Genomic DNA, 27,416 nt, shown 5'->3' with positions numbered 1-27,416 from the left:
GCTTACTCGTACCAGGATGTCTTCCAAGTGTTCGGGTCACGCACCTGTTCCCTCGAAATTAAGGAATTCCACGGCCATGTCCTGTTTTCTTCAACGCAAATCCTAATAAATGCCTTTTTTTTTTTATGATTTTGAGAAATTTGTATTAAATCTTTGGGGGGTAAAATAAACCCCAGAAAAAATTCTCCTGGATTCAGAGAAAAATAAGCCCTCAAAACATGGAACCCTAAACATAAGGAGTGAACTAGGCCAAACAGTACCTCATCGTCAGCCGAGGTGTGATGTACCATGGCATTGGAAGATCTCGCATTTTAAAGTGTGTAGATCCTTAAAACAGACTAGGGGCTTGCAAATACCAACATCCAGAAGGCATGCACAGTGTGTCGGTCTGAGGTACACCAAGCGTGGTAATCTCTGCTTACTCCGAGTAGTTTTGTTAAACTCTCTGTACAGTTGAGAAGACTGCACGTTCATAACGAGTAGTACTTATCTCTGAATGCATGTTACACCTCACTTAGGAAAGGCTTATTGGAATTTCTAGCAAACTTGGCATACGGCCATTGCGTGTCTTTCTCAGTTCTCGCCATATTTTCTTTTTTTATTATTTTCTAGGGGCGAAGCTCCTTAGGGTCAAGCCTTGTCTGTCCGGCGTCCATGCACACATCGATCTTGCTGGTGCTCGTGAGCTCACGTGCTCGCGTGCTCGTGTAGGGCAAAAAATTAAAAAAAAATGAAGAAAAAAATGTTTGCGCAGTCGACAGGATCCAAACCTGTGCAGGGAGACCCGAATGGATTTCTAGTCCATCGCCTTAACCACTCGGCCACGACTGTGGGACGAGTAGGGGGCTTCGAGATGTGGTAGTGACTCGAGAGCTGGGGATGTCATCAATGAAACATTGCATGTAGCCGCTCAGCGTCTAATACAGGAGAGGACGCTGCGGTCAAATGCATATATAATTGCGTTAAACTTTGCATGCATTGGCTCAACGTTTATAGACGAGAGGGCACTGCGGTCAAATGCTCAAGTGTGTATATAACCACGTTCCATACCACACATTGTCTTTCTGACATGGATGAAAACAAACGAAAAGCTCGGCATGCTGCGGCTCAGCATATCAGCACCACCAAAGCTTCGCCCCAATCAACATCATTCACCACGTGGAGATGCGGTCATTTTTTTTTTATTACCTCCATTATGCAGAATTAAGCTGACAAGTTCTGTAGCTTCTTGTGAACAATTAGATTGTCAAACCAATATCCTGCTGCACCTTAGCTATGGCATTACAGCACTCCTATGGATGCAAATAGTTTCAGTTTACCCCGCTCACCTTTAATGTGCCCCGTCAATTTCACAACAGCTGAGCTGCACACGTGTACAATCAAGAGGATCCCAGACATCAAACTACAATCGTGGCATTCGATAACGGGACGGAATCACTGGCACCACAATTCACTCCCTTTACCAGCAACGACTTTTCATCGGGTTGCGTCATGTATCAAGTCGTGATGCGATGGCATACAAAACACTGAACATGTTGCACTGAAGCGAGACTGGTGTACGAACCAGTCGTCCCTTTACCGTTTCATCATCGACTAGGTTACATCTTGTAGCTCGAGTGTTGTTGAACCAACAAGCAGGTCAGAGATTTGTTATGCCAATAATGAAACAATCTTGTTCCCATGAGCAAATATTTTGATGCAATATGTCTACTGTAAGGAATCGTTCAGCTTCGACTCCATATCATAGATAAAGCTGAGGTATCAACTCGACAATGACTATGCCTGTGGCTCATTAGATGCAGCGATCACAAAGCTCGGTGCTAATGCAAAAATAACGAGTGCCGACTACTTGAAAGACAGGGTAACACGTGCAAAAGCCGCGGACCTGCGTTTGTACCCAACAGGCTGGCATTACAAGGAGACAATGCTAAACACTCGTTCTGATATTTAGCACTGCAAGCCGACGGTTGGTGACTGCCAAAGCCTGCCTTCCTCCAGGCTTTGGCTGCGCGTGCGACAAAGTGTTATCACAGGCAGGAAGCTCACACTTTTGGCGCAGAGCATCTGCTGGCTTTTCAACCGCCCCCGACTATAGATCACAGAATATTTTTCTGTTTATCTGGCCTACACCATCTGAATATTAACGTTGTGTTTCGGTACTTACGAAAACAACAGAGAATACCCAATGAAAAATTTGTATGGCTATCTGTGCAGTTTGTTGACGGTGGCAAAAGCTGCAGGTTTAAAGGAACTAGCAGAGCCCCTTTGAGCTCACTTTCATTACTTGCGTGAAGCGAGAGCATCCACACTATGATACATTCTATGGTAAATGGTTCAAGCTTATGCGAGCCAAATTAAGTTGGGGGAGAGCTAGAGAAACGGCGAAGTAGCACTATAAAATTTACAGTTTCATCGAGCTTTTGCAAATGTCGAGCAGACTTGTTCCTCTTCTTTTTTTACTTCATAAAGAATGTTGCAACATCACACTTTGGAAAGGCAAAAACCATATCATGCCAGCCTGCACACAATGCATAAGCCCCTTTGACATCAGAATAATGACATTGGCTCTAACTTCATGCATTTCCAACCTAGGCTGAGCCATTTATGATAAATGCCAGCCATTTTCCTATAACTAAAGTAACATATCTCCAACCCCTCTAGAATTCAGAAGTATTCCGAATAAACTTCAAGGTTGGTGTCAACATAAATGGCACCATCATTAGTCACTGAAACACAACCGACACTTGCGACAAGGCAGCCAGAACAATATTTTTTGTGTAGAACTTCCAAAAAGAAGTTAATACTAAAAAAAAAGAAAATCTTAGATGTTTATTAATTTATGATTAGACATCACGATATACACAATAATTAATTTTAATTCATACATGTTTTTTAAAAAAGGGGGCGAGAGTTGGGCGAGTGCCGTCTTCACCTTGTATTTATCACGCTCGGCGTACATTAAATGAAGGAATAATCGTCATGCGAAGTTGACTAATTAACTCATTTGTTCATTCACTTTTTCATTATGGTTTTAGTGGTCGTGGGGGAATTGCAGTATTGACAGCAATTACTATTAGAGGCCAGACCAGTTGAAAAAATTTGCAAAAAGAAAATTGTTTTTGAAAAATAAATTAATAAATTTTCACTTCTTTTTTCTTTTTTTTGCCTGCCCAGAATGAAGTTGTGAGCATCAAGCCCTGCCTACAATGAGACTTCAAAGAGTGACAAAGTCGTTTAAGTCACGTCGTCACTCGTGTCGTCAGTGTACCAACCAAGGACTCTGTGCCGAAATAGTGATAACATGATTGAAATGACATCACTCTTCCAAGCAACATTGTGGACAGGACTTGCAACACTCTTTTTAAAAGCAATTTTCCAATCGAATGAGAAAATGCAAAAGTTTAATGATTAATAATTTAAAAACCATTACCTTTCTGCAAATTCTTTATGTCTGGCCTCTAATAGTAATTTCCGTCAATACTGCAATTCCAACATGACCCCTAAAACCAATACTTAAAAAGTTAATCGAGAAATTTTAGTCAATTAATAAGCCTATCGGGACGATTATCCCTTCATCTAATGTCCGCCAAGCCTGGTAAATACATGGTAGACTGAACTCGTCTAACTTTCACACCCTATACTAAAAAAAAAATGTTTGGATTAAAATCAAACAATCTGTATACGTACCTCTCATTACTTATTCGAAAAGCGCCAGAAAACAAGGACAACAGATGGAATAGACGAAACGATGCGCGAAAAGCGCATCGTTTCGTCTATTCCTTCTGTTGTCCTTGTTTTCTGTCGCTTTTCGAATCTAAGATGTACCAACTTGCCCAACTCCAGATTCCTCTCATTACGGTTTTGAAGAACGAAGAGCAAGGAAGAGCCCGCCTGCCACAGGTTCATAATCACTTTTTTTATTAACCAAAGAATATACGTCTAACGATCCATCTAGAAAATAATTTCCTCCGATTATCTACAATTACATAATACGGCAAAGCCCCCTCGAGTAAACCTCCCCGTACCGCAATCCCTTTTCTCACCGTTACTGACTAGAAGAGAAGCTGCTCGGAGAGGTGGATGTGCAACGCCTCCGAGTCCCCCTCGCTGTCAAACGACGGACGCCTTGCCTCATAGGTTCACGACCACCTCGAGGGGGATTCTGCTGTACGTCACCCCAACAAAAAAAAAAAAAAAAGTGATAAATGGGACACAGTTTGTATGTGCGGCGACGTGGCATTCCGGAAGGAATCTTTAGAGTCGCCGCAGACCCGATCGACCGAGGGATTGTTCGGTGCATTACGCGTTCAATGCCACTGCTCTAGTCTTTCTGCGTTACCAATCAAAAAAGGTCACTTTCTCAGTGCAGTGGCGTCGCGCCGGACACGACCGAGCAACTGTCTGGCACATCAATGCGTGCGCATGCTCTGCGGACGGAGGCCACCGCTCTTCCCTTTCCGAGTTTCGAAAACGGACGATGCAACCCTTATGGAGCAGCGTTTCCAGGAGGCCCGTTGAACACGACCCAGCGACTGTCTGTCGCCGTGCAAGCTTTAGTCTCTCACGGGCGCGGGCGCGTGCTCGGACCCGCCGGAGACAACAATGACCTTCCTCAGGGCTTGCTGGGAGATGTCGAAGGTCATGAAGCTGATGCCGACTGCGATAGGGCCCTTGACCCAGTTCATGCTGAGGCCCTTGTAGAGGCCCCCGACGAGGCCCTCCTCGAGGTAGACCGACCGGAGGGTGCCCCAGATGCTGGTGTACGCGTGGCCGGTCAGCGGCGCCGTCTGCATCCGCCGCCGCACTATGTCCAGCGGGTAGGAGCTCGACTGGCCGATGAGGCCCCCCAGGGCCCCAAACACGAGCCTTTCAGCCGGGTGCAGCTCCGAAGAGCCCGTGCTCTCTGGAGAGACGGGCCACGAAGCACTGCCTTTTAGCGGCTGTTCTCGAAGCTCGGCATGGGAGAGGAGAAGCCTCTCGATCCAGCTGTCTACTCCTTCCGTCATTTATTAGAACGAACAGTATGGCGCCACACGCTGGCACGTCGAAAGCAGCATTAACATGGGGGAAAAATCCGCAGAAAGATACGCGTGACTTAGGCAGCGGGCGCAGTTCCTCGGCCTCGTCGTCCACGCCGACAAAGTGCCGAAGGGAGAGATGCCAGCCTTTGCGGACCAATTTAGCTACCTCCGCTCTTGACACCACTGCAGACGAATTTAGCGCTCTCTACATTTGATGCCAAAGCGTTCAATGACAATCGATTATTGAAAACAACTGATCCATCACCAAAACGGGATTGTTAGAACCACCCGAGCCTGTGTCCCTCTCTCCACTACGGAGCCGACGTCGCAGCGCCGCATCATAAAAGCCTCGCAGTTTTGTCGCTTGATGCTTGTGCCGGGAAGAAATCCTGAAATTTCTCCCCCGTGTGAATACTGCTTTAGTTTCGGTGTGAATTGGGCCTGAATGAATCCTTACATTCCTTTCCAACTACTAGGGCTGTAAAAGTAACTCTGGAAAAGCAATTCAAGTTATGGTGACCGTTTCGTGAACTGAAATGTAGTCGAGCTAAAGAACCACCTTCAGGGAATTAAAGCCTGGCACGTACAGGGACAAAGACAGATAGAGCTAAAAGTGTGTGTTTGTTCGCCTTCGTTTTTCTAGGTTCCAAGCTTTTATTTCTTTGAGATCTATGCCAACAGACTTGCCAGTCCCTACAATAGCAGAGAATACAATATGTTACATTCCAATTACATTCAATATATCCCGTGATGTCGAGATGTGCTGGAATTGCTGATCAACTGCAGAGTTTCTAAAGCAGAAAAGACGTTGGCACAGTTTCTTCTGATTCTGGACACTGCTCATGCCAGAGCTTGAGGAAGTGACAACATGTGGTGCTGACAGCGAGTTTAAATCAAATCAATGTGAATTTGTGTATTTACGAACATAACTGAGTACCGTAGTCACTGTAATTTATCTCAATTACAAGTTACTCCATAATTTTAAAGTTACACTTGGAAGCGAGAGCGTGATGGTAAGGCTGATATAAAAAATGGGAAGAACATAAAACACAAGGGCGGACAAGGAGATTTCCCAACTGGCAGCGCTGTTTAATGACAACTCTGCAGGCCAGGGTCTTTCTCCCGAAGAAGGGTGAGGCTACGGGATGCATTATCAGGGAAGGGTAAAGGAAACCATAGAGCATAAAGGAAAAAAAAGGGGGAGAGGGGGAAAGGGACAGAAGGAGCTTTAAGAACTGGTGAAGGAGAGAGAAAGCTTTACTTTTCTTACCATTTTACTTCTATAAGTAAAATGGTCAAAACTCTCAACCCTCCAAAAAAATTGCCACAGAAAACATGCCACAGTTTGTCTCCCATGCAAGAAACAGCGTGTTTATTTCATCCCTCATGGCTGAAGCTCCCAATACATCAGTCAGTCCGGCCGATGTATTCACGAGTTAGGGAGCATGCCAACGAAGAAACGCCGCTCTAAACGTCCGCCCTCGTGTTTTATGTTCTTCCCATTATATTTATATTCAAGTTACAATTGCTGAAAATTCATTGTAGCCAGGAAACTACTTGCTTCCTAAATTGTAACTAAACTGTGGTCACTTAAATACTTCTAATTAGAACTGTCCCTAACAAATGTCTGTGTCAAATCTATATACTCGTTTTCACCTCAAGAACTGCGGTAATTAAAGCGTTACTAATCTTCCCTTTTTATGTAGTGAATCGAAATAACACCTGTACTACATGTGCATTTAAAATCTGATATTTGTTTTAATGTTTATGTCTCAAATGGAAAAAGAATCATCTTTTCCTCCATCAGTCAAATCTCTCAACAGCTCCTTCAGTGCGACTTATGTATCTTGTGCAAACCCTGCTTTTTTTTTTTCTTAAGGGGACAATGAGTATGGATTAGATTGGCTTTTGAACATATCTGCTTCATTTCTTTGTGGAAAAGCACAACAAGCAAGCTTAGAAAACTGATTCAGTCTTATCGACCAGTTTTAGGCTAAAATGAGCTGCCCCATATGAAACAAACCCCAAAATGTATAGCTCACCTGCTCTTAGCCTCTTGAGAGTTTCATACGTGAAGAAGCTTGTGCCGGCATAAGGAATGACACCCAGCATGGTGGGTGCAAATCCCCGGTATAGCTTCAGGGCACCTTCTTTGTGAAAGATTTCGTGGAACACATGAACAATGTTGCGATACCTAAAATAAAAAATAAAAAAAAGCATGACCAAATAGGAAACTGAAAATCTAGGACGTCTAAAGCTCACTGGCACCAGGATTAATCTTGGGTTACATATTTATACTTTAGGTTCCCATACCTTCTGTTCTATAAGTGCACCCCCCCCTATTAAACGGCCGTTTTTACAAAAAAGTTGGTATATAAGTCGCACAAAGTTATGGAGTGCCGCGAAGGACGGCGCACACAGTAGTCACTGCAGTCATGGGCCATCTTTGAACTGCCAAAAGAGCAGGCCATCGGCGAGTGTTCCGTTGTTTCTCCTTCGGAGTAAACATCCATATGGCCTGGTATATCCTGCACAGATAAGCTCCGAACTTATAAAAGAGAAACAAAAAAAACATATGTTTAACTGTTGTTATAAAACCTACTAAAATTGGTGAAAAAGAATAAAAGAAGTGACTTGTACATAAGAAGTTAAGGTATTTCTGGGTGAAACCTGTGGAAGTTCTTCAATTTACTTATTTGAGAAAGAAGGTGTATTTTCGTCCATTTTCTAAAGGAATTGCTACAATCGGCAATTATCGGTGAGGTGATTTTTCCCAGGTTCCAAAACAGCGTAAAAGCAAATAAGACAGCCCACTCGGCCACCAATCGGTGGCCGAGTGGGCAGAAGCGCACACCCAGCTCGACGCGCGTGGAGCGAAAGCTCGCGCTGCAGAACCCAGGGATCCTGGGTTCGAGCCCCACCCCTGCCCGTTTCGATCTGGATGAGCATCGTACCGACGTGCAGTCGTGTATCACTACTGCGTGGTGCACGTTAAAGACCCCAGGCTAGCGGTTGTACTGCACTGGCTAAATTGCTCATCTACAGCGAGTGACTCGTCGCAACTTCAATGGCTGACCAACGACACGCTGTATAAATATCCCCACAACCCAATTATTATTTACGTACCTTCGCAACATAGTATATGTCATAAAGGCAGATTTTGTTGTAATTGCTATACTCAAACTGGTAGAATTTTAATTAAGAAATCACCATGTGGGCAAATGGACACATCAGGGTGTTAGGAACACCAGGGCTCACTCTAAGATGTATTTTAGTGGCACATTTTACCTTGCGAAATTTCAAGACATGGCTCTATTTGTGCGAAAAATAAGGACACCCTTGACATCATTGATGACAGACAGTGAGGCAGACAGCCAGATTAACTGAGGGTTACGCTTATGGCACAATCTCCCAACAGATGTACCAAGCAGACGATGACACTCGGAAGGAAGCAGACAATGCTATCGTATGCTTGCTGCATTTATCGGGAGATGATGCCACAAGCAGGGGTGAGACACGTGACACAGGTTTTGGAGCAATTTTTGGAGCAGAAAAATCTGGATTTTGGAGCAGCCTAGGAGCACAAAATTCTCGTTTTGGAGCAGCTGTGTATGCATTCTGCAGCAACTTTGAAGCACAAAAGTCTACAGTTTGGAGCAGATTAGGAGCACAAAATGTTAGAGCAGCTTATCAGCAATTTAAATCATAAAAAAATCTGATATAAATCAAATAAATCCTATTTTTCTTTTTTAATCATTATTTTTGTCGACCCTGGTTCCAATAAGTGATCAGTGCCGATATGCATCAAGATAAAATATAAAAGAAAAAAAGAAACGGAAAAGGCAAACGCGAGTTTTATGCGCATAGATAAGGACAGGAACCACAGGCTTGCTGCAAAGTTAGGTGGGCACCAGGTACCTCAAGCTTATACGAACTGGTGCCAAAGCGCAATTGAGGGGCTACGTGCAATAATGGTACAAGTACACTTGTACCTTTCGTGATATTCACGGTCCCAGATGTTACACTTATACATGCGACACTCTACTTTTGGTGGAGGAAACACTGTACACTTATATATTCAAAGTTCAAACGCTATATTGACATTGACAGGCACAGATAAAATTATTGAGCGACTTTTTGGCAAGCTCTGCATTTGCACTTGTACCACTATTGCACGTAGCCCCTCAATTGTAGTGCAAAACTTTTTAAAGCGGTGATTCGAGAGCATGAACAGGGAAGCACGGTTTACTACAACCAGACATCAATCGGACGCTCATAGAAAGCACGTGCAGAGAGAAAAGACTCCCCACAAAAGTGAGTCACAAGGTAAATAGTGAATTGGTAGAAAAACTATGAGCTCCACATGTACGCTAAATATGGGTGTGTGACCGATTCCTTCGATAGCTCACGCACTGGAAGCACGTGTGTGATAACCGAAAGTACTCACGGCGACGGCGCCATCCATTTTGACGAGATTACGGACACGAATGAACAATTACGCAATGGAGGTGCTCAATAGCACTTTTAAAGTGGTCATAAAACAATTTTCCAACTTTTTCCTGTTTAGCTTTCCTCCTCAACTCATAAATTGTGCATTGTACCAAACAGTTCAAGAAGATGGAAAAGGGGGAGTCACCTCTTGCTCGGACTCTCGTTTGTGCACCTGGACACAGCCCTTCCCCCCTTCTAGAAGATTAGCCCGTTGCTCAAAATTCAGACAAAAGTTGCTTTCCCCACCCCACTCACCCCGAAGCTGACAATGTTGTGGAAGCTAAGTGCTCGTTGGGCCAGCCACACTTTTGCCACGTGATGATGCTCTCTCGCGCACACCCACGCGCAGAGAATGAAATGAGGTCAGGTGATGAAAGAGAGGCGGCTGATTGGTACGGCAAGCGTGTAGCTTCCACAGCAATGTAAGCTTAGGGGTGAAGGGAATAAGTGAGATCCCGGTGTCGTGTGACGTGCGTTTGGACCCAGTGACGTGCTGCGGGGACCGCGGATGTATCACAGTGAAAGGGCAGAGAGCTTAGGAAGGGAAGGAGGTATGGAATAGTCCGCTGTGTTTTCAATTTTTCGGACCAAAAGTCAGGCTTTTGACTTTCTACCTTTTTCCTTTTGGCCCACTGAACAATGTGCTATTAGTAAAATCCCAATCTAAATTGATTTATCCCAGCCCAAAATTGGTTTCATAGGCCCTTTAAAGGACACATGCAAAGGAAAAAAACATTTTTTTTAAACAGCTTAGATAGAAAAAGGACGTCATAAAACGATTTTACAACGAAGAAGAAAAATTTTTAGAGCTATATTTACGGCGCTACACAAATTTTTAGTTGGCGCCCGCGGGCGCTGCAGAAAAGTGGCCCTTATTTATCACGTGATTGGCCCTTATTTATCACGTGGTGCTTGCGCTCTTTCAGAAGCTTCCTATGGCCTCTAAAAGTAACTTATTCATCTTTGTTTGAAGAATAACAAAAAACTAAGATCAATAAGTAACTTTTAGAGCCCAAAGGAAACTCCTGAGAAAGCGCAAGCAGACGTGTTAGACCTGTGCGCCAGTCAGATGACGGCGGCGGCACCCCGAAGCAGACAAACTTGTGCGGCGGCGGTGACAGCGGCGTGGAGAAACGCATTGAAGCGGCGTCGCACAACGCTCAGCGTGCGGTGGCGGCGTGACTTTGCGGCGCCGGCGACGTAGCGCGGCGGCGCGCAGGTCTACCATGTGACCAGTGGTGGCTCTGCGGGTGCCAACTACTAATTTGTGTTGCGCCGTAAATATAGTTCTAAATTTATTTTTTTTTCCTTCGTTGTAAATTTGTTTTATAATATTCTTTTTCCATCTAGCCTGTTTAAAAAAAAAAGTTTTGTTCCTTTGCATGTGTCTTTTAAGAAAAGGAAAATCATGATAGCCTGTGCGTCGCACCTCCCGCGGCCAGACAGCGAGACCGCGGGACAGCGCACCCTTAGCATGCAGTCACAAATGACAGCGGAAAGTAGTAGGAAAATCGGGAAAAGATCACGTATTATGGGTATAGAAGGGCACTACAGCTGAAATCTTCGAATTCGGCAGTTGCTTGCGTTACCCTGTACCCGTGTCGTGTACTTTACTACGACGAGATTGAATGTTGCCAACCAAGCTCTCATTTCCCGCTAAATCTAGCGTCGCCGCAAACTTTTTTTTTTTGCTTTTGTATTACTTTGGCGCAGTGTGGCACAATTTCGACAGATTTCGCATTTTTGGCGCAACTAGGCACAGAAAATTGGGTTTGTATCAAAATGGCTCAATTGGAGCAGATGACACACCCCTGCACAAGTACAACTTTCGGTTAAATCGGTCGCATGCATTGCTGTCTGCCACTGACGAATTCAAGGGTGTTACCTCATCTTTCATGCAAACTATATACCGTAAAATTTTGAGAGATGCCCCACCCCCGAAAGATAGCCCACCCCTATTTTTGGCTTGATTTGCTATTTTTTTTTTAAACAACGAAAGGTACCCGACTCTTAGCAATAGAAGTATTGGGTCAATGATGACCTCGGCGTAAATGCGGCTAGTTAGCTATGGCGGAATATAAGCGAACGCTGCTAGATGGGAAGTACAGTCATCTTTGCTTCGTTGCCCCTCGCCACCATAACAAGCTTGAAAGGAACAAAACCTAAAAATAGTAACGTTTTAAAATTTTTTTCATTGTACACCGAAAGTTAGGCCACTCAATCTTTTCAACTGATTTGCTCTTGATGTTAGGTGGATTATCTCTCGAGATTTCACGGTATTCCTTGAAATTTCACAAGGTTTCACAAATTTCACACCACAAAAATACACCCTTGACGAAAATTGGAGACTGCTTCCTTAATCCCCAATATTTTTCATTTGAAAGCACCAAGTGTAGAATCCACTTCTAGAGTAATTCAGTGTTTTCAAGACACCTTCAAATAAAGGTGTGAAGGGCAAAACTCTATAATGGAGCCAGCTAAACTTAGGAAAATAGAATATAGAGAGAAAGAAATGAAAGACGTTTACAACTCCCTGTAATGCCGAATTTGAGCGCAGCTCTTGAGGAGGAGGAGAAGGGGAGGGTACGGAGGGGACAGGTTTTCCTCCTCCCCTTCTTACCCTCCCCTCCTCCTCTCCTGCTCCCCTCCCATTTAGCGGGAATTTTCGCTACATTTCTCGCTAAATTCAGTGGAAAAAATTTCCCACTAAATTTAGCGGGGAAATTTTTCTGCTAAATTAGCAAAGTTTAGCGGAAAAAACTCCCTGCTAAATTTAGTGTAAAAATTTTTCTGCTAAATCTAGCGGAAAAAGTTTTCCGCTAAGTTTAACGGAAAAATTTTCCTGCTAAATTTAGCGGAAAAATTTCCCCGCTAAATTTAGCAGAAAAAATTTCCCTTCAAATTTAGAGAAAATATTTCCCCGCTAAATTTAGCAAAAAGAATTTCCCGAGCAGAAAAAAATTCCCTGTTAAATTTAGTGGAAAACATTCCCCGCTAAATTTAGCGCATAAAATTCCCCACTAAATTTAGCAGGGAAATTTTTCCACTAAATGTAGCGGGAAAATTTCTCCGCTAAATTTAGCAGAATAGTTCCCGTATAATTTAGCGGAAAAAGTTTTTCCACTATATTTAGCGGAAAAATTTTTCCGCTAAACTTAGCAGGGAATTTTTTCCATAAATTTAGCGGGAGAATTTATTCCACTAAATTTAGCAGGGAAATTTTTCGACTAAATTTAGTGGGCAATTTTTGCCATTAAATTTAGCAGGCAAACTTTTCTGCTGAATTTAGCAGGAAAATTTTTCATTTTTCTGCTAAAGTTAGCAGGGAAATTTTTTCGATAAATTTAGCAAAGAATATTTTCCGGTAAATTTAGCAGGGAAATTTTTCCGCTAAATTTAGCGAGAAAGTTTTCTCCTCCTCCTCCCTCGTGACGTGATATGTGATCTCATTATAGAAAGCGTCCCATAATGCAATGCGCTGTTACGCCGACAATAACGGCGACGCTGCTCAAGCCAGAAACAGGCGTCCAAGAGCTGCGTTCTAAAAGGGACAGACATATCAGAAGTATGTCTGTCTCCTTTTAGAGCGCAGCTCTTAGGCGCTCATTTCCGACTTGAGCGGCGTCAGCGTCGGCGTAACCACACGGCGCATGATGGGTAAATTTCACCGCTAAATTTTGTGGAAAATTTCCCCTGCTAAATTTAGCAGAACAATTTTCCCGCCAAATCTAGCGGAACAATTTTCCCGCTAAATCTAGCGGAAAAATTTACCCCGCTAAATCTAGCAGAAAAATTTCCCTGCTAAATTTTGCGGAAAAGTGTTCCCGCTAAATCTAGCTGAAAATTTTCCCTGCTAAATCTAGCGGAAAATTTTTCCCGCTAAATCTAGCAGAAAATTTTCCCTGCTAAATCTAGCAGAAAATTTGTCCCGCTAAATTTAGCGGAAAGATTTCCCTGCTAGATTTAGCGGAAAATTGTCCCCGCTAAACTTAGCGAAAAAATTTCCCCGCTAAAGTGTGCGGGCGAAATTCCCCGCTAAATTTAAAGGAAAATTTTCCCCGCTAAATTTAGCAGAAAAAATTTCCCACTAGATCTAGCGGAAAAATTTTCCCGCCAAATTTAGCGGAAAAAATTCTCTGCTAAATCTAGCGGAAAAATTTCCCTGCTAAATTTAGCGGGGAATTTTTTCCGCTAAATTTAGCGGACAATTTTCCCCTCAATGGGAGGCGAGCAGGAGAGGAAGAGAGGCATAGCCCCCTCTCCATACCTTCCCCTCCTCCGCCTCAAGAGCTGTGCTCTAATTCAGCATTACAGAGTGTTGTAAATGGCATTCATTTTTTTTTTTTTTCTCTCTCTATATTCTATTTTTCTAAGTTCAGCTGGCCCTATTATAGTATTATGCACCAACAAGCTCAACTAAAGTTTATTACTCTGGACAAAATAGTCCATTCTCCAGGACTGAACAACAACAACTGACCGACCTCTCGTGCTTTGAGACAGCCATCCTTGCCCGTGCGACATCTAGAGGATAGGTGAGCGCGGATGCAGTGCACCCGGCGAGGGATCCAGAGAGGAATGTCTTGAAGTGACTCTTCCTCCTGCGCCAGGGAAACAAACCAGACACTCCCGAGCTCACACATCTACACCATTCATAATTAGGTACACAAGCAGTCGCACAAACAGTTCATTCTCCAGCTCCTTAAAATGGCCAGAATGAAACGTCAGGGGGTCTAACAGTGCTTGAAATTGGGCTAGTTTGTTTTTCATGCGTTAATTAAACTGCGCTGCGAAGGATTACGAGTAATGAAAGCGAGACTAGAAAGACGGCGCAACATACACGTGCTAATTTATGTATGCTGCGCCTTCTTTCCAGTCCCAGTGTCATTATTGGTAATTAGCGCAGTTTTATCAAAGTCATAGGGTTATTTTGTGTCACCCGCATCCACGGCAACAAAAGGATATGCGTCTGACAATAAGTGAAGTGCCACGAATTATAATGGCATAATTATTATAGCATAAGAGAGATGTCCATTTAAATTGTTGGTTCCCCCCCCCCCCCCCCCCCCCCCCATTAAACTAAACCCTCAATCACACTCAATCTGCGGAGCCACGGCTAAGAAAGCTGATAGTTCCTTTTATTTTCCGCACTCATTTCTCATGGCCGTCATTGAACGTCCTTATCTGTTCTCATTAGCTGTTCTTATCTGACAACATTCCACATTTAGCGCTTGTGGATGCCTCTGACCGTACATGCAATTCTTTACAAATACTTCTCCACCAATTCTCTGCGACTAGATTGGTATTAAGCACCAACACAAAAATTGTCAAAATATGTACACGGACCAGCACGAAGCACAAGGAGATAGAAACAAAATGCAAGGTGTATGATGCGGGCAACCAAAAACAGTTGCAACAACCACATGCTTCTGAACTGTGGCATGTTAACATCCCCACCTCCTAAACAGCCCCCCTCCCTCTCTCTCCCACCCTCCCAACAAAAATTGCCTGGCTTAGGCATCACTGCAATGAAGGTGCAATATCACTCTATAGGATGTTTAATGAGCAGCGGTCGCTATTGAAATGACACACAATGTAACACGTGCAATGTGACACCGGAGCAAGGAAGGTTTGTAGAGGCTTCCCACATAAAGCCGCGTCGCTCTAATCGCCCACAACTTAACAAAAAACGCAGGATGCGGTCTGACCTCCGCTCGTTTGTGTCGACCCTCAGGAGGATCTTCCACTGCTCGTGGGCCGTGTACTGAAATGCCGCGAAGGGGACCACCCGAGCCATGGTGGCCGAGTTGCCCCTCCACCAGCTGAGCAGGCCGTCCTGCTTGTAGCTATTGACCAGGAACCTGACTGCCTTGGGAAAAGAGAACTGCTCATTGTGGACTGGAAGGAGAAAGCATGCACGGCATCAGACCAACGCACATCTCGCGTTAAAGGCTGGTTCACGCATTTGCTTGTGAGCGTGCTTGATGGCATTGCAACCGCTTACGGTGAGACAACGTGCTGCCATCTATCGGGTGGCACTGAAACGCTTCCGAACTATGCACGTTTTACACATCATTATTTTGCCGTTCACTCGAAATAATTATGACGGTCTTGTAAGCAACTGTGTCTCGTTGCTAGCGTGCAGACTCGATCTCGCAAGCACCGCAAGACCCGCAGTAGATCAGACTCAAATGCAAACATGTCAACCAGCCTTTAGTACTTTGCCTAGTTTTGCCCTACAGTAAAATACTTAAACGGCCACCCACCAAAATTACAGGATGATTATGACAAAGTGTGAGAGTAGCCACTTCCTCAAGTTTGCATAAACTTCCTAAACTAGTCAATCTTAAAGCTTCCAAAAGCTTTAAACTTGAGGAGGAGAGCTCGGTTAGAGGAGAGCTCGGCGCACAACCAAACTCTAATCTGTATTTTACGATATCTAACCCTGATTCCACCCAAAACCTTGAGGGCATATTCTGCACAGTTTATAAAGTGCAGCTCTTAGGTGCTCGTTCCCGCGTTTCACGGCATCGGCGTCGCCGTCAGTGTAACCACGCGTGTTGCATTATGGGATGTCACAGACCTATACACCAATTCAATTCCCAGCTAAATTTAGCAAAGAAACTGAATGTGTAGGTTCGTGACGTCCCATAATGCAACACTGCGCATTCAGTTTCCCCGCTAAATTTAGCAGTAAAACCGACGTCACCAGACCTCAACACCAATTCAGTTTTCCCGCTAAATTTAGTGGGGAATTGAATTGGTGTGAGGTCAAGTGACCAATTGTCCCACTAAATCTTGCGAAGAAACTGAATTTTTTTCATAGGTGACGTGACACGAAGCCATGTGACGTCATATCCCCCACCAAATTTAGCTGGGAAATTGAACTGGTGTTGAGGTCACAGGGCGTCAATTTTCCAGCTAAATTTTGTGGAGAAACTGTGAGAGGAGGGGAAAGTATGAAGAAGGAGGAGGAGGAGGAGGGGGTCCTCTGTACCCTCCCCTCCTCCTCCCGGTATAAATATTATTATAATAAATAATTTTTTAATTATTTAAAAAAAAAAGGCAGAAAGCTAGAAAAGAAGACAGGTGTGGGTTCTCTCTTGAAGGTGGGCTAAATCTCCAGATGTACGGTAAGAGCAAGGGATAAGTGCTTGAAAAATTTCTTACTCTGAAAATTAATCTTTGTGCGGTCTAGTGGGGCTATGGTTGTCTTGGCAAGAGATCCAGCTAGAGCTCCGGCAATGAACGATGTAATCACCTTGTCTCGATTTGATATCTGAAAAGCAACAGCACCCACAGACTTAGCAAATGGAAGCTAAAGCCTCTAAGGTTATCTGCCCAGGTTAAATGTGATCACTTCCCATGCAGCATAAAGGCTAATAATGTTCGGTCAGAACTACTTATAAATCATGCAGAATAGCCTCAAGCTTGTCATGGTACCTAGCCACACAAAATTCAAAGTCAGCTAAAACAGAGCGACAGCTCGCATCTGCCCTGAAACATTTCTGCCTTACCAAGAGAGTGATGAACTGCTAAGCCACATACTGTTGTGGTGAAAATTTTACAAGAGTGATATTCATGTTGTAAATGGGCACTCTAGGTAGAGTGCTCCCGGGTGGCTTGCTGAATGCAAACTAAACACCAATAGTAGAGGCTGGAAATGAGCGAGATAATCCCAATAATCACTACTTTTAACGAAATATATGAACGACGACCACCTGGGGGCACACTCACAAACCAGTGCACAGACGACAAATAGGCTGGTATAGGGCATAGAAAATACACGGCCTGCTATTTTCCTTTATTTTTAATATTTCACTACCTTCGAGTTGAGCTCTAACAAAAATAGACATAAAACTTCTTATGAAACCATGTTTGCACGCTCATTTTTGCAGGCATGTACGTTTGAAATTTGAATTTTGCAAAGCGTGCCAAATGTGTTGGTCCTCACGACTTCACCCTGTACATCCCTAAGTATTCACCCACTGTTATGTTCATGGAAAACTCTACCATTACATAAACTGCCCTAATGTTTAAAGTATAAAATTATGTTTGAAATGAGAAAAAGTGGACAGGCATTCCATCACACAGCAGACACAATATAATTGTGCAAACAGTCATAACATCTGTTCACAAATCACAGAGCTTCAAAGGTGTTTCACTCTATTTAGCTATAGTTTGCAGATAAATTGAGCATAGCACAAAAAAAAAGCAGCTATGTTATCTTGTTAAAAAATAAGATTTACTGTAGCCAGATGCCACGCTACACATTACAACAAAAAGAAAACAACCATGAAGCAAGCCTGGAAAGTCCCAAGGAACAGTTCGAAAATTATTCCACGATTTGCGAAGTTCACATCTCAATAATGAAATAATGGTATCATGCTTAAAATTGCATGTCATCAAGGCTTCCTCCAAAATCACTGGAATGCAAGCATTACAGTACTCCATGCACATACAAACCTAAAAACAGAATCCAGCATATACCGTAAAGTACCTGGGGAGTGCATATCACACTTTCATTGAAAACTGGATTAATCTAGACATGGACATTTGTATGGTCAAATCGAGCGCTTAAAGGGGTACTTCGGCTGTTTTTTGAACTACCCAAACAAATTGCATTTTCTGACTGCCTGAAAATAAATAGCATACTTCACGGTATGCTATTTATTTTCTTGAAATTCAAAGTAGCAATTGAGAAAACCGTAAATGAAGATAATGCCGAAACCAGCATTCAAATTTCCACGCGCTCTCCAGTGGTGTGATGACGTCACAAATGGTACAGACTTTTAGGTTGTGCAGGTAGTCTTAAACAGAGTATGTCAAGTGTTTTTGCATGCTTCTCACTGTATCAGCTACCAAGCATTCTTTTCCCACCATCAAACAACTTGCAATCAGTTGGGAACATGGCTTACTGCCCACTTTGTACCATTTCTGTCGTCACACTTCAATCTTGCCAGTAGGGGCTCCCGGTTTAACAAAACACAATGAAAACGAAATTCGAAAATTTAATAACTTCGCGAAATGTTTTTTTCTTTTCACACAATACGTGGAGAATAGGCACAGCCGTGTCTATTGGTGTGTTGAGCCGATTTTGAGGCAAATCAGCGATCATGAAAAAACTGCCAAGTGCCCCTTTAAACGAAACCGAAATAAATTATTGGTATAACTTTAGCGGCACGAGATATGACCACAGCCGAAATATTATAGCAAAGTGAAGCTGCATACTCCATTAAAACCCATTTTGAAGATGCGAACGGCTGCCATCTGGCAGACGGCAAGCAGGTTAGCTTTTAGTCAGCAGCACCCCCGTGACGTCACGTCACGGCCGTACAGCTGATGCTGCAGTTCTGCCATCCCTCTAGCAGATAGTTTGTTTTGCCTTAGACGCCCGAAACCAAACTTTGAACCATGGTATTCATCAAACTGCACACAATATCGAAAAAAAAAAAAAATTTAAACCTTGTAATTTAGAGTTACTGCTTTGGCTGAAAACTGTCATAATTCCAAATTCAAAAATATTGCCCGGAGTTGCCCCTAATGTATAATTTGCAAATTTCCCCAAGTTTGGAACACGTTAATAGTGGGCTCTTGAACGATGTGGGCACTTCAGAGGTATCTTACAGTAAGTCACTAGATGTAATACACCATTACTACTCTCCTATTCTCATCTGTATTAAAAAGGAACACATTTTTGTTGGCATTCCCAAAAGGCAAGCAGTCAAAACATTTTGGCAGCACAAAATATTTCTACACAGCCACTAAAAATCAAAGGTAAATGTACTTGCAATTTATTCCAACTGTGTGGGTGGTTTCATCTCAACTCAGGCATGGCTTTAGGACAATATTTTGTATTTTGATAGAAAATTATGTTTTGGGAGCATTTTCAAAAATAAAGAAAGCACAATCTTCTTGTTTGGCAAATTGTTTCCTATGTTATTAACAACTGAAGCAGCCGTGGCAGAAACTAATGCTACTCCAGCCCATTGAGGATAGCAATGTTTGATGCCTTTTCCTCCTCCTCTCTCATCTCACTGCAATAGGACAATTTTCATAACATTCTCAGGGTGGAATTGTTGTGCTGAATGAAATTAATTTGGTTTTAGAACATATAAGAAAAAAAATCAAATCATGCCTTTCAATTTTTAAATTGGAAAGGCCTGTTTTAGCCTTTCAAATTTCAGATTTGACAAGCTCATCATTGTGAGATCATCTCTAGAAAGCTCTAGATAAGCTATTTCCATTGGCTATAAATTCAAAAATGTTAGCTAGAATTAGTATGCACACTTAAAACGATTTAATCTTCATGAAGACCTAATTTCTGTGAATTTCGTGAGTCGCCTACAATTTGCAAAAAATAGGTCCCATGAATATGTTTCCCTATGGTAGTAAATACATAGCATACCACCCCAATTTGCAACAATTCGAGCCTGCAAATAATACTAAACTTTCAGTTTTGGCCCGATTCGCAAAAATTCAAGCCTGCAAAAATTAAGTTGCTTACAGTATACTTGAAACTTCAATATTTAAAAAAAAGTTGAGCAACTCTGAAAATTATTTTCTCATCAGTTAAAGATTTCACAAACAAAATTTTTGAAGCAGCCATTCAAAATGTCTAATGAACATGACGTTTCTGCTTCCTATGATTTAAAAAAAAGGCACTGACAACCCCCAAAATATTTCTTTTTGCCAGGTGATTTATTATGGTGTCAGAGGACAACCCAATCAATATTTTGCTACAGCATCGCATATATTTTTCATGAAGTCAAAAAACACAACTGCTCAAAACCAAAACCAGACTTGGGAGGAAGAAGAAATATAGAGGAGGAGAGAGTTGGCGGAAGTCACGTGGCTGTGCAACATGTTTTTATTCCAATCAACGTATGTATTTGTCGTTTTTTAGACGCCACACAAACTGGGTACAGTCTAAGCTCGTTATAACAGACCTTGATTTTGACCAAGATTTCAGTCTGTCGTAAGAGGAGTATGTTTTATGCAGATAGGAAGTTTAGTCAATGGTATGCAGAGGGAAACCAACCGAACTTCACAAATCGGTATGTTACATCCAAATATCTGTTGTAACCAGGTCTGTTGTAATGAGCTTAGGCTGTATCATATTTCTTTTCTATTTTTAATACTGAGTGTATGCCTTCAATGACCCACGACTTTGATACAAATATTCCTTTTTTCCTTGCACTATATTAAACTGGAATCAACTGCCTGAAGAGATAGTCTCAATAAATGTAAACTCTCAATTCTATCATAAATTGTAACTACGAGTCCAGTATCTTTATGCTAATCAGTGTTTCCCCTTTTTTTTTTTTCTGTTGTTGTTGATGCTATTGTTTGTGATTATTGCAGTCTGATTATTTATGGGTATGGCACCTCTTTAGATTGTATAGACAGTTCAGTGTAGTTGGAGTCAAGTTTATTTTGTATTTTTCCCTCCCCTGCTATAGACCTTTGCAAAAAGAGCGCTCTGGCCGCCGCCATTTTCCGAATCGAGCGACCCCTATCAGCCAGAAATTCCTGCTATAGACCGTTGCAAAAAGAGCGCTCTGGCCGCCTGAGCTGTGGAAACCCGGTCAGCGTGACTCCCCACCTGCATTTTGCATTCGGAGTTCGCCGGCTTTTCTTGGAAGTTTTTACTTTATTCGCCTGTTTAGGATGCTTACCCTTTCTGTGTTATTTTTTACTTTGAGAACCAGGGAATACTAAGGCTCGTAGCCTGCTCGGCCTTCGCAGGAAACGAACGAAGAGAGCGAACGTCAAGCAGCCCGCGACGCAGCCAGTTCGAGGTTCTTGGAGGATTATTTCCGTTGAGATAATCTCCAAAAAGCCTTCCCGGCTGTGTTCCGGGTCTTCGCGAAAAATAGCTGATAGGGTCGGGTCCGGGGTGTGAGGACAGAATAGACACGTTCGTTCATTTGCTTTGAAGCTGTGCAAAAAAGGTGCTTTCTTCTACATGTTCCCCAAAACACGCCGAATACCGTCCGATTGTCGTAAACTGACTATCGTCCAGGCTTGACCTTTCTCAAATCCTGTTCGGATAACGCGGCACCGTGGGGTACGTACAATATATGTTGTTCGATTGATGAGACTCATTGAATTTCATGTTGTGGGCGGGGAATATCCATGCAGTTCGAATATCCTGTGTGGTCAAATATTTTGACCTGTATAGATTGACACGGCTGAGTGTACGGTGCCGTAAAACGACGAACATAAAATGAAACAAACATTCCAGTTGCATTTGTTCTGTCGCGCACGGACTCACCAAAACAGCTTTCATTTCTTTGTTTTTGTTCCCAAAAATAGAGCACTGCTTTTTTAAATACCTCTATAAATTATGTTCGCCACAGAACACAAAATAAAAAAAGAAAACGCGGCAATTCAGCCGCTACCAGCGTCCAGAATTGCGCTTACGCAGGCTGCCACAGCCCACTGACGAGAAACTCCACAGCTCAGCGCAGTCGGGCAACACTGACGTACACTCTCAAAACCAGGCACGCGCACTGTAAATCGCTTCGTTCGAGACTGCCGCTGGAAAGGTCTCTATTGACCTCGTGGGCGCTGTGGGGTTATCTGAATAAATAAATATTAAAAATAAATTATAGTTGGTCGTATCCATAGTAACCCTGAGACGTAGGAAAAATAAAAAAAAAAAAACGGACAGGAGAGCACAAAAGAGCAGTTAAAAATAATGCACTAAACTCTGAAATTGCTAAACATGAGGTCGAATGCAACAACTGTGTACCAGAGTAGGAGGGCACTGAAGTCTTTTATAGAGAGAAGAATAGCCATTGCGTATTTTAAGCTTTGGGAACTGTATCAGTCAACCTTCATTTCCCTTGATAAGGGAACAAAAATGTTTCTAGGTTTATAATTTTTTTTTTTTTTTTCTATTTAGTGATGGGTCAATTGTTTCGCGGTTCGGGTTCTTCTTTTCCTTTGGGTGTGGTTTTTTGTGGTTTCTTTTTCGGACAACCTTGTTTGTCTCTTGATAGGGGAACAAAAGAGTTTGTAAGTGTTGTTGGGTTCAGTCTGACCTAGCCAAGTGCAAAAGTTCCTGCATTCCCTTTTCGAGTAAGTGTCCCTTTGTGTTTCGGGCGTGTTCGCATTTGTGTGCGTTTGTCGGTATATGTTGAGGGCGAGGGTACGCTGCGAAGTGGGCGAGGAGGTCTTTTGAATTGTGTTGGAGGTCGGTGCCATGGTATATAAGACGATGGTTGTTAAATAAATTTTCAAGCTGTCTCAGAGACTTCGTTTGACTGTCCGTTTTTTTTTATTTTTTTTACGTCTCAGGGTTACTATGGATATCATTCACCAGCTCACCTGTGTTTTTTACCTTCCTTCAATAGTTGGCGGTAGTGTATAAACCATAGAAAATGGCACGTGATCATGGTGAAGAGAGTGAGCGCGACACAAACCGGCCAGTTCTTTATCGGCCATTTTCAGGCAGAAAGAAAACTAATTTTGGGCCGAAAATTCTGTACTGCGCAGTTGGGCTCTCATATGTCACGTACAAATAAAAACCTTGGAGAGCATAAATGCTTTGTCGGCGGCCCTTCAAGAAGGCCCCTCAAATTAATCATTAAACTGCAAAACCATGACCAAGTAAAATTGAAACCATCCAACACTTTTCTAAGCATACTCCCCCCTTTCCATGCCACAAATGAAAATCCCCATAAAAAAGTAAGCGAGTGATTGAGTAAAGTAAGCACCACACTGTTCTGAGCAAAAGTCATTCTCAATTGTAGCAATTCAAGCTGTGCACTATGTGCTTGCCAACGTGCAAGATGCAACACTTTCATGCCAACAAGCGCTCAATTTACCTCGTGGGTAGCTGCAGCCATCAGATAGAAATCCTTTGTTATACTTATTTTCTATGCATATGTGGATCAACATGAATTTGGACCCTTTCTGTAACAATGGCTGTACCTATTACTGAAAAAGCGAGATTGCAAGGGCAACATATTCTATTCCTGTAGCTGCAGGACTACTGGCACTTAAAATCTCTGTTTCAGCATCATTTCCAACAAAAACAAAAGCCACAAGAAATAAATTCATATTCGTTCTGACTGCAACTAACTTGCACCTTTTCACAATGCCTGCAGTAGCAGATGAACAATGAAATGTCACTGATTGACATGAACACAGGCATTGTTTACAGTAAACAAGCTGTCATTAACAGGTACAACTACCTGCTGAAACAAAAAGTACACCTCTGGATGCTAGAGGCATAAATTTTTGCATAAATTATTTTCCATACTTCTAAAACAATGCAGTATTTTTTATACCACCACTGGTCACTTGTCAGCACCTGTTACCACCCCATATACCAAGGTAAAATCAAAGGAGCAACAAAATATACTCCACATATTATAACTGAAAGATGACCATTATAAGTATCCTGCACAATTTCACTTTATAATATAAAACCACTTGTTGATGATTTTATTAGGAATGCTTACTTTATTAAATGTTGGTGCTTCATATAATTTTGTATAATCACAGCTCCTGTAAAAACTCAAATTCGGGATAAAAGTGGCAAATAAAATAAATAACAAAAATAATAACAGTCTTGGTTAAGAAACAAAATAGCATGTTTGTAAATGGTGAGCAGCCATCTATAGCTATTTCAGGAAAGGGATGTAGTATCTGTCAATCTGCCCTTTGCACTTATTCTTCCCATTTATGCAAGATCTGAATGTCCAGATTATCCCTTGACATCGTAGAACTACTCTCCACCACCGGGTATCAACCTGTTTCTGCAAGGTATGACAGGGTAGGAATCAGTTTCCAAGCATTCCAAGAAAAAGTAGCTGAAAAAAAATGATAGAAGGACCAAACAGGAAGTGCTCCCCCTATTAATATTATAGCAAGCATAAAAAAAAATGGAGCACCAACCCACCTTCTGTTTTTCCCTGCAGCAGCCCAAAGCAGCAGTTCTTTGGACCAAACTTTTATGTAACACAACCACACTACTCTGGTCACTGTACCTTAAATAGTTTTGAAAGCACCTTGCTATCTCAGAAATACTTTCAAAAGTCACCATTTAGTATGCACCAAAATAATATTTGTGAGCAGTTCATATTTTAGGGGATAAGTGGTGAAAGGCCTAAAAAAGCAACAAAATTATTTATTTTTAACAGAATATGCCATGGAGCTGGCCACGAGGAAAATGTCAACATGAAAAAGTGACTGACATCAAATATGGGACCAACACCAGCTAAATTTTGTGGGCTATGCTTCCCCTGCCAAACTTAGTTGATTACATACAAACATTTTGTCAGGCATGACAGAAACAAGCTGCAATTTTTCTACTGTTTACTGCTCTACTTGAGTACTCTTGAGGGTTAGAACTTGGTACTTCACTCAGTTACTATTTTTCAGGTAAGAAAACTACACTCGCTTCACCACTGCTGAATAGAAAAGTTGATGCAGGATACGCGGAGCAAACGTGTTTGCTTCTTGCGCAGGGGTTGCGGTGACGTCAGATTGCCGAGCTCCGATTGGAAGGACAGCGGATGGACCTCAAGGCAGCTAGCATTGAGGTTTACCCACTATCATTGCAATCAGAGCCAATAAGAGCGTGGCATCATATTGCCACCGTAACCCCTGCACAAAAAGTAGATGAACTTGCGCTCCACATAGGATGCATTACCAATTCCAGAAGTGTCCATTAAATCTACTATGCTCTGTTTCACTTTAAGTGTGAGCATAGCAGAAGCTACAAGAGCAAGCTCCAAGCTTTCAGCGCCCCTGCCAAGCATGCGTGCTCATGCAGTGTAAGCACTGTTCAGGGCCACATGCTCGCACTTGTAGCATTGGCTGCATCTGGACTTAAAAAAATACTGAACCGAAATTTTGATTTTTCGAAATAAGGCCGCACAAGCATTGAATGGGACTCTACGAACTCCAAGAGCGCACTCATACATCGATATCTCAAAAGGATGGCCGTTATTTTTTTAAAAGAAGAACGCAATCAAGCGAGGACTTTGACGTCTCGGTCCTCCTGGAACAGTTGAGAATGAGGGGAAGCCGCCTCACTTCTCTTCTCCTCGCTTCGGTTCACCAACCCGACGGGACGAAGTAAGGAGGAAGGGTAATCAGATTCGTGACATCACATGTCTCGTCGGCCTCGTCGCCCGTGTTCAATCGCACAATTCTTTTCCAAAAATACTTCTATCCATTGAGATATCGCTGTATGAGTTGTGTTTCAGGGTTCTGCAGCGTCCCACCTATCTCTCCAAACCCGTTTTGTTAGCAGAAAAATTTCAGTCTTTTCCCCTTATGCTGAAACAAAGTAAAAGCATGCAGTTTATGATCCCATCTGTCTTCATTTTAGTTTGCTATCTAAAACTGCAACCAAGATTCGTACAGCCTTTAAAATCATTTCACACAGAGGGCCAACTTTAACCTATGGCCAACACATAGAAGCTGCATGAATTAAAACACCCTCCCCCCCTGACCCAGTTTAATATACGGCACATGGCTTATTTACCAACCTTTCACAGTATCTCAAAACACGAAGTATCAGCATATCTTTTATGACCCAATAGTGGGTGTCATGATTTGATATGCCGCCCCTTACAACTCCTATTATTCGCATTAGATGACAGAGTCGATTCCAGGGGAAACCCACCATACATTGGCAATTCTCAGCATTGCAGTTGGAACTGTTTGATTTGATTTGATTGCCATATCTTATTTCGACACAAGTGTCAAGGTGGCTGGGACAAAAGGTGATTAAAATCAGCTGACAAGGTCCCTGCAGTGACCGTAAAGAAAGGTTTAAAACATTTCTTCAGGGTCACTGCAGAGATCACTATCACACTCATTTTGAGTAAGCCTTTATGTTCAGAGGTGCTAAACTGACTTCGTTCATAAAGCAGATTTGTTGAAAACATAAATGGGTGCATCACCCAATCTGGCATAGGCCAGATTGGAAGCTCTTGCAAACCGCGTCAAGGTGGTGACTCACAACAAGACACGTACATAACTCTCCCCAGTACTGCCCACTGTAAAACACTGCCTAATGTGAACTAGTTCAAAATGTCAATGGTGCAGAAATAGCAATGAGTGAGAACCAGCATTCACCTGATACTGAGGCTCATCGTCCAAATGGCTAAACACGTTGGCACCCGAAACTTCAAGCTTTTCATCGCCCTCAGATTCCCCTCCGTCTCCAGTATGGTCAGAGGTGTTTGCAGATTCTATGTGCATCCCAGCATGCCCTGTTTGCTTCTCGGCTACTTTGGCCTAGAATAACGGTTGGAAACGGGTTTAAGAAATGTGCACACTACCAGTCAGTCACAAAATGAACAATGCAATTAAGTAATGATGCAGTGTGTAAAAGGGAGAGGGTGATCTGGCCTGGGTTTGCTTGCGTCCTTGTCTTTTCCCCTGTACCATGTCAAGCTATGATATGTTAGAACTTTGTGGTGATTGTGTTGCAAGAAGAATTTAAACAGTTCTTAAAATTTTCAATCAAAAATTAAAAAAAAAATTAATGTAAGCAAAAATTACGCAGCAAAATTTAAAAAAATATATATATATATATATATTTTTTTAATTGGATGTATGACCCGGTGAAATCCTCCAGCAATTCTAAATTCTAAAGGTTAGATCCGAGGTCGTACACAAGAACGGCGATACGAACCGTCAACGACGGCGGGTGCCACCCGTCTCACTCGGAAAAACCGCTTTCTCCGATCACTGGCAGATGGTATTATGCCATCGATCTTGTCAGCGCGAATGCTGCGAAGTCACGTTGCAAGGGTATCTATCAAGGCTACATGCCGGCCGGTTCACGACGGTTGCATGCATACCAGCGTACTAGACGAGTCACGCAGATGATTTGGGCCCGAATTAGTTGGATAAATGCGCTACTGACACTTTAAG

General features: G+C 42.6%; 1 protein-coding gene across 1 annotated transcript; it reads right to left on the bottom strand.

The window, feature by feature from the left end:
• Window positions 1–3,895: 3,895 nt before the first annotated feature.
• Window positions 3,896–26,773, bottom strand: LOC8033111 (mitochondrial coenzyme A transporter SLC25A42). The gene is made up of 6 exons (XM_042289621.1): window positions 26,613–26,773; window positions 16,680–16,788; window positions 15,218–15,407; window positions 13,994–14,110; window positions 7,064–7,215; window positions 3,896–4,903 (listed from the first exon to the last, which is right to left on the bottom strand). The coding sequence occupies exons 1-6, from the start codon at window positions 26,736–26,738 to the stop codon at window positions 4,554–4,556; spliced, it is 1,044 nt and encodes a 347-aa protein (XP_042145555.1). The 5' UTR covers window positions 26,739–26,773; the 3' UTR covers window positions 3,896–4,553.
• Between the last annotated feature and the right edge of the window lie 643 nt (window positions 26,774–27,416).

This window comes from Ixodes scapularis, unplaced genomic scaffold (genome assembly GCF_016920785.2).
Source record: "Ixodes scapularis isolate PalLabHiFi unplaced genomic scaffold, ASM1692078v2 PGA_scaffold0__279_contigs__length_252992795, whole genome shotgun sequence".
Classification (NCBI taxonomy): Eukaryota; Metazoa; Arthropoda; class Arachnida; order Ixodida; family Ixodidae; genus Ixodes; species Ixodes scapularis.
The sequence above is the reverse complement of the archived record's forward strand: the minus strand, read 5'-3'. Positions and strand labels throughout refer to the sequence as shown.

Coding starts and splice junctions, on each gene's coding strand:
- LOC8033111 (XM_042289621.1), bottom strand. CDS start 26,738: ATGCACATAGAATCTGCAAACACCTCTGACCATACTGGAGACGGAGGG. Junction 14,111..15,217: donor GTCGACACAAACGAGCGGAG/GTCAGACCGCAT, acceptor TCCCTGGCGCAG/GAGGAAGAGTCACTTCAAGA. Junction 4,904..7,063: donor TCTCAAGAGGCTAAGAGCAG/GTGAGCTATACA, acceptor CCGTCTCTCCAG/AGAGCACGGGCTCTTCGGAG.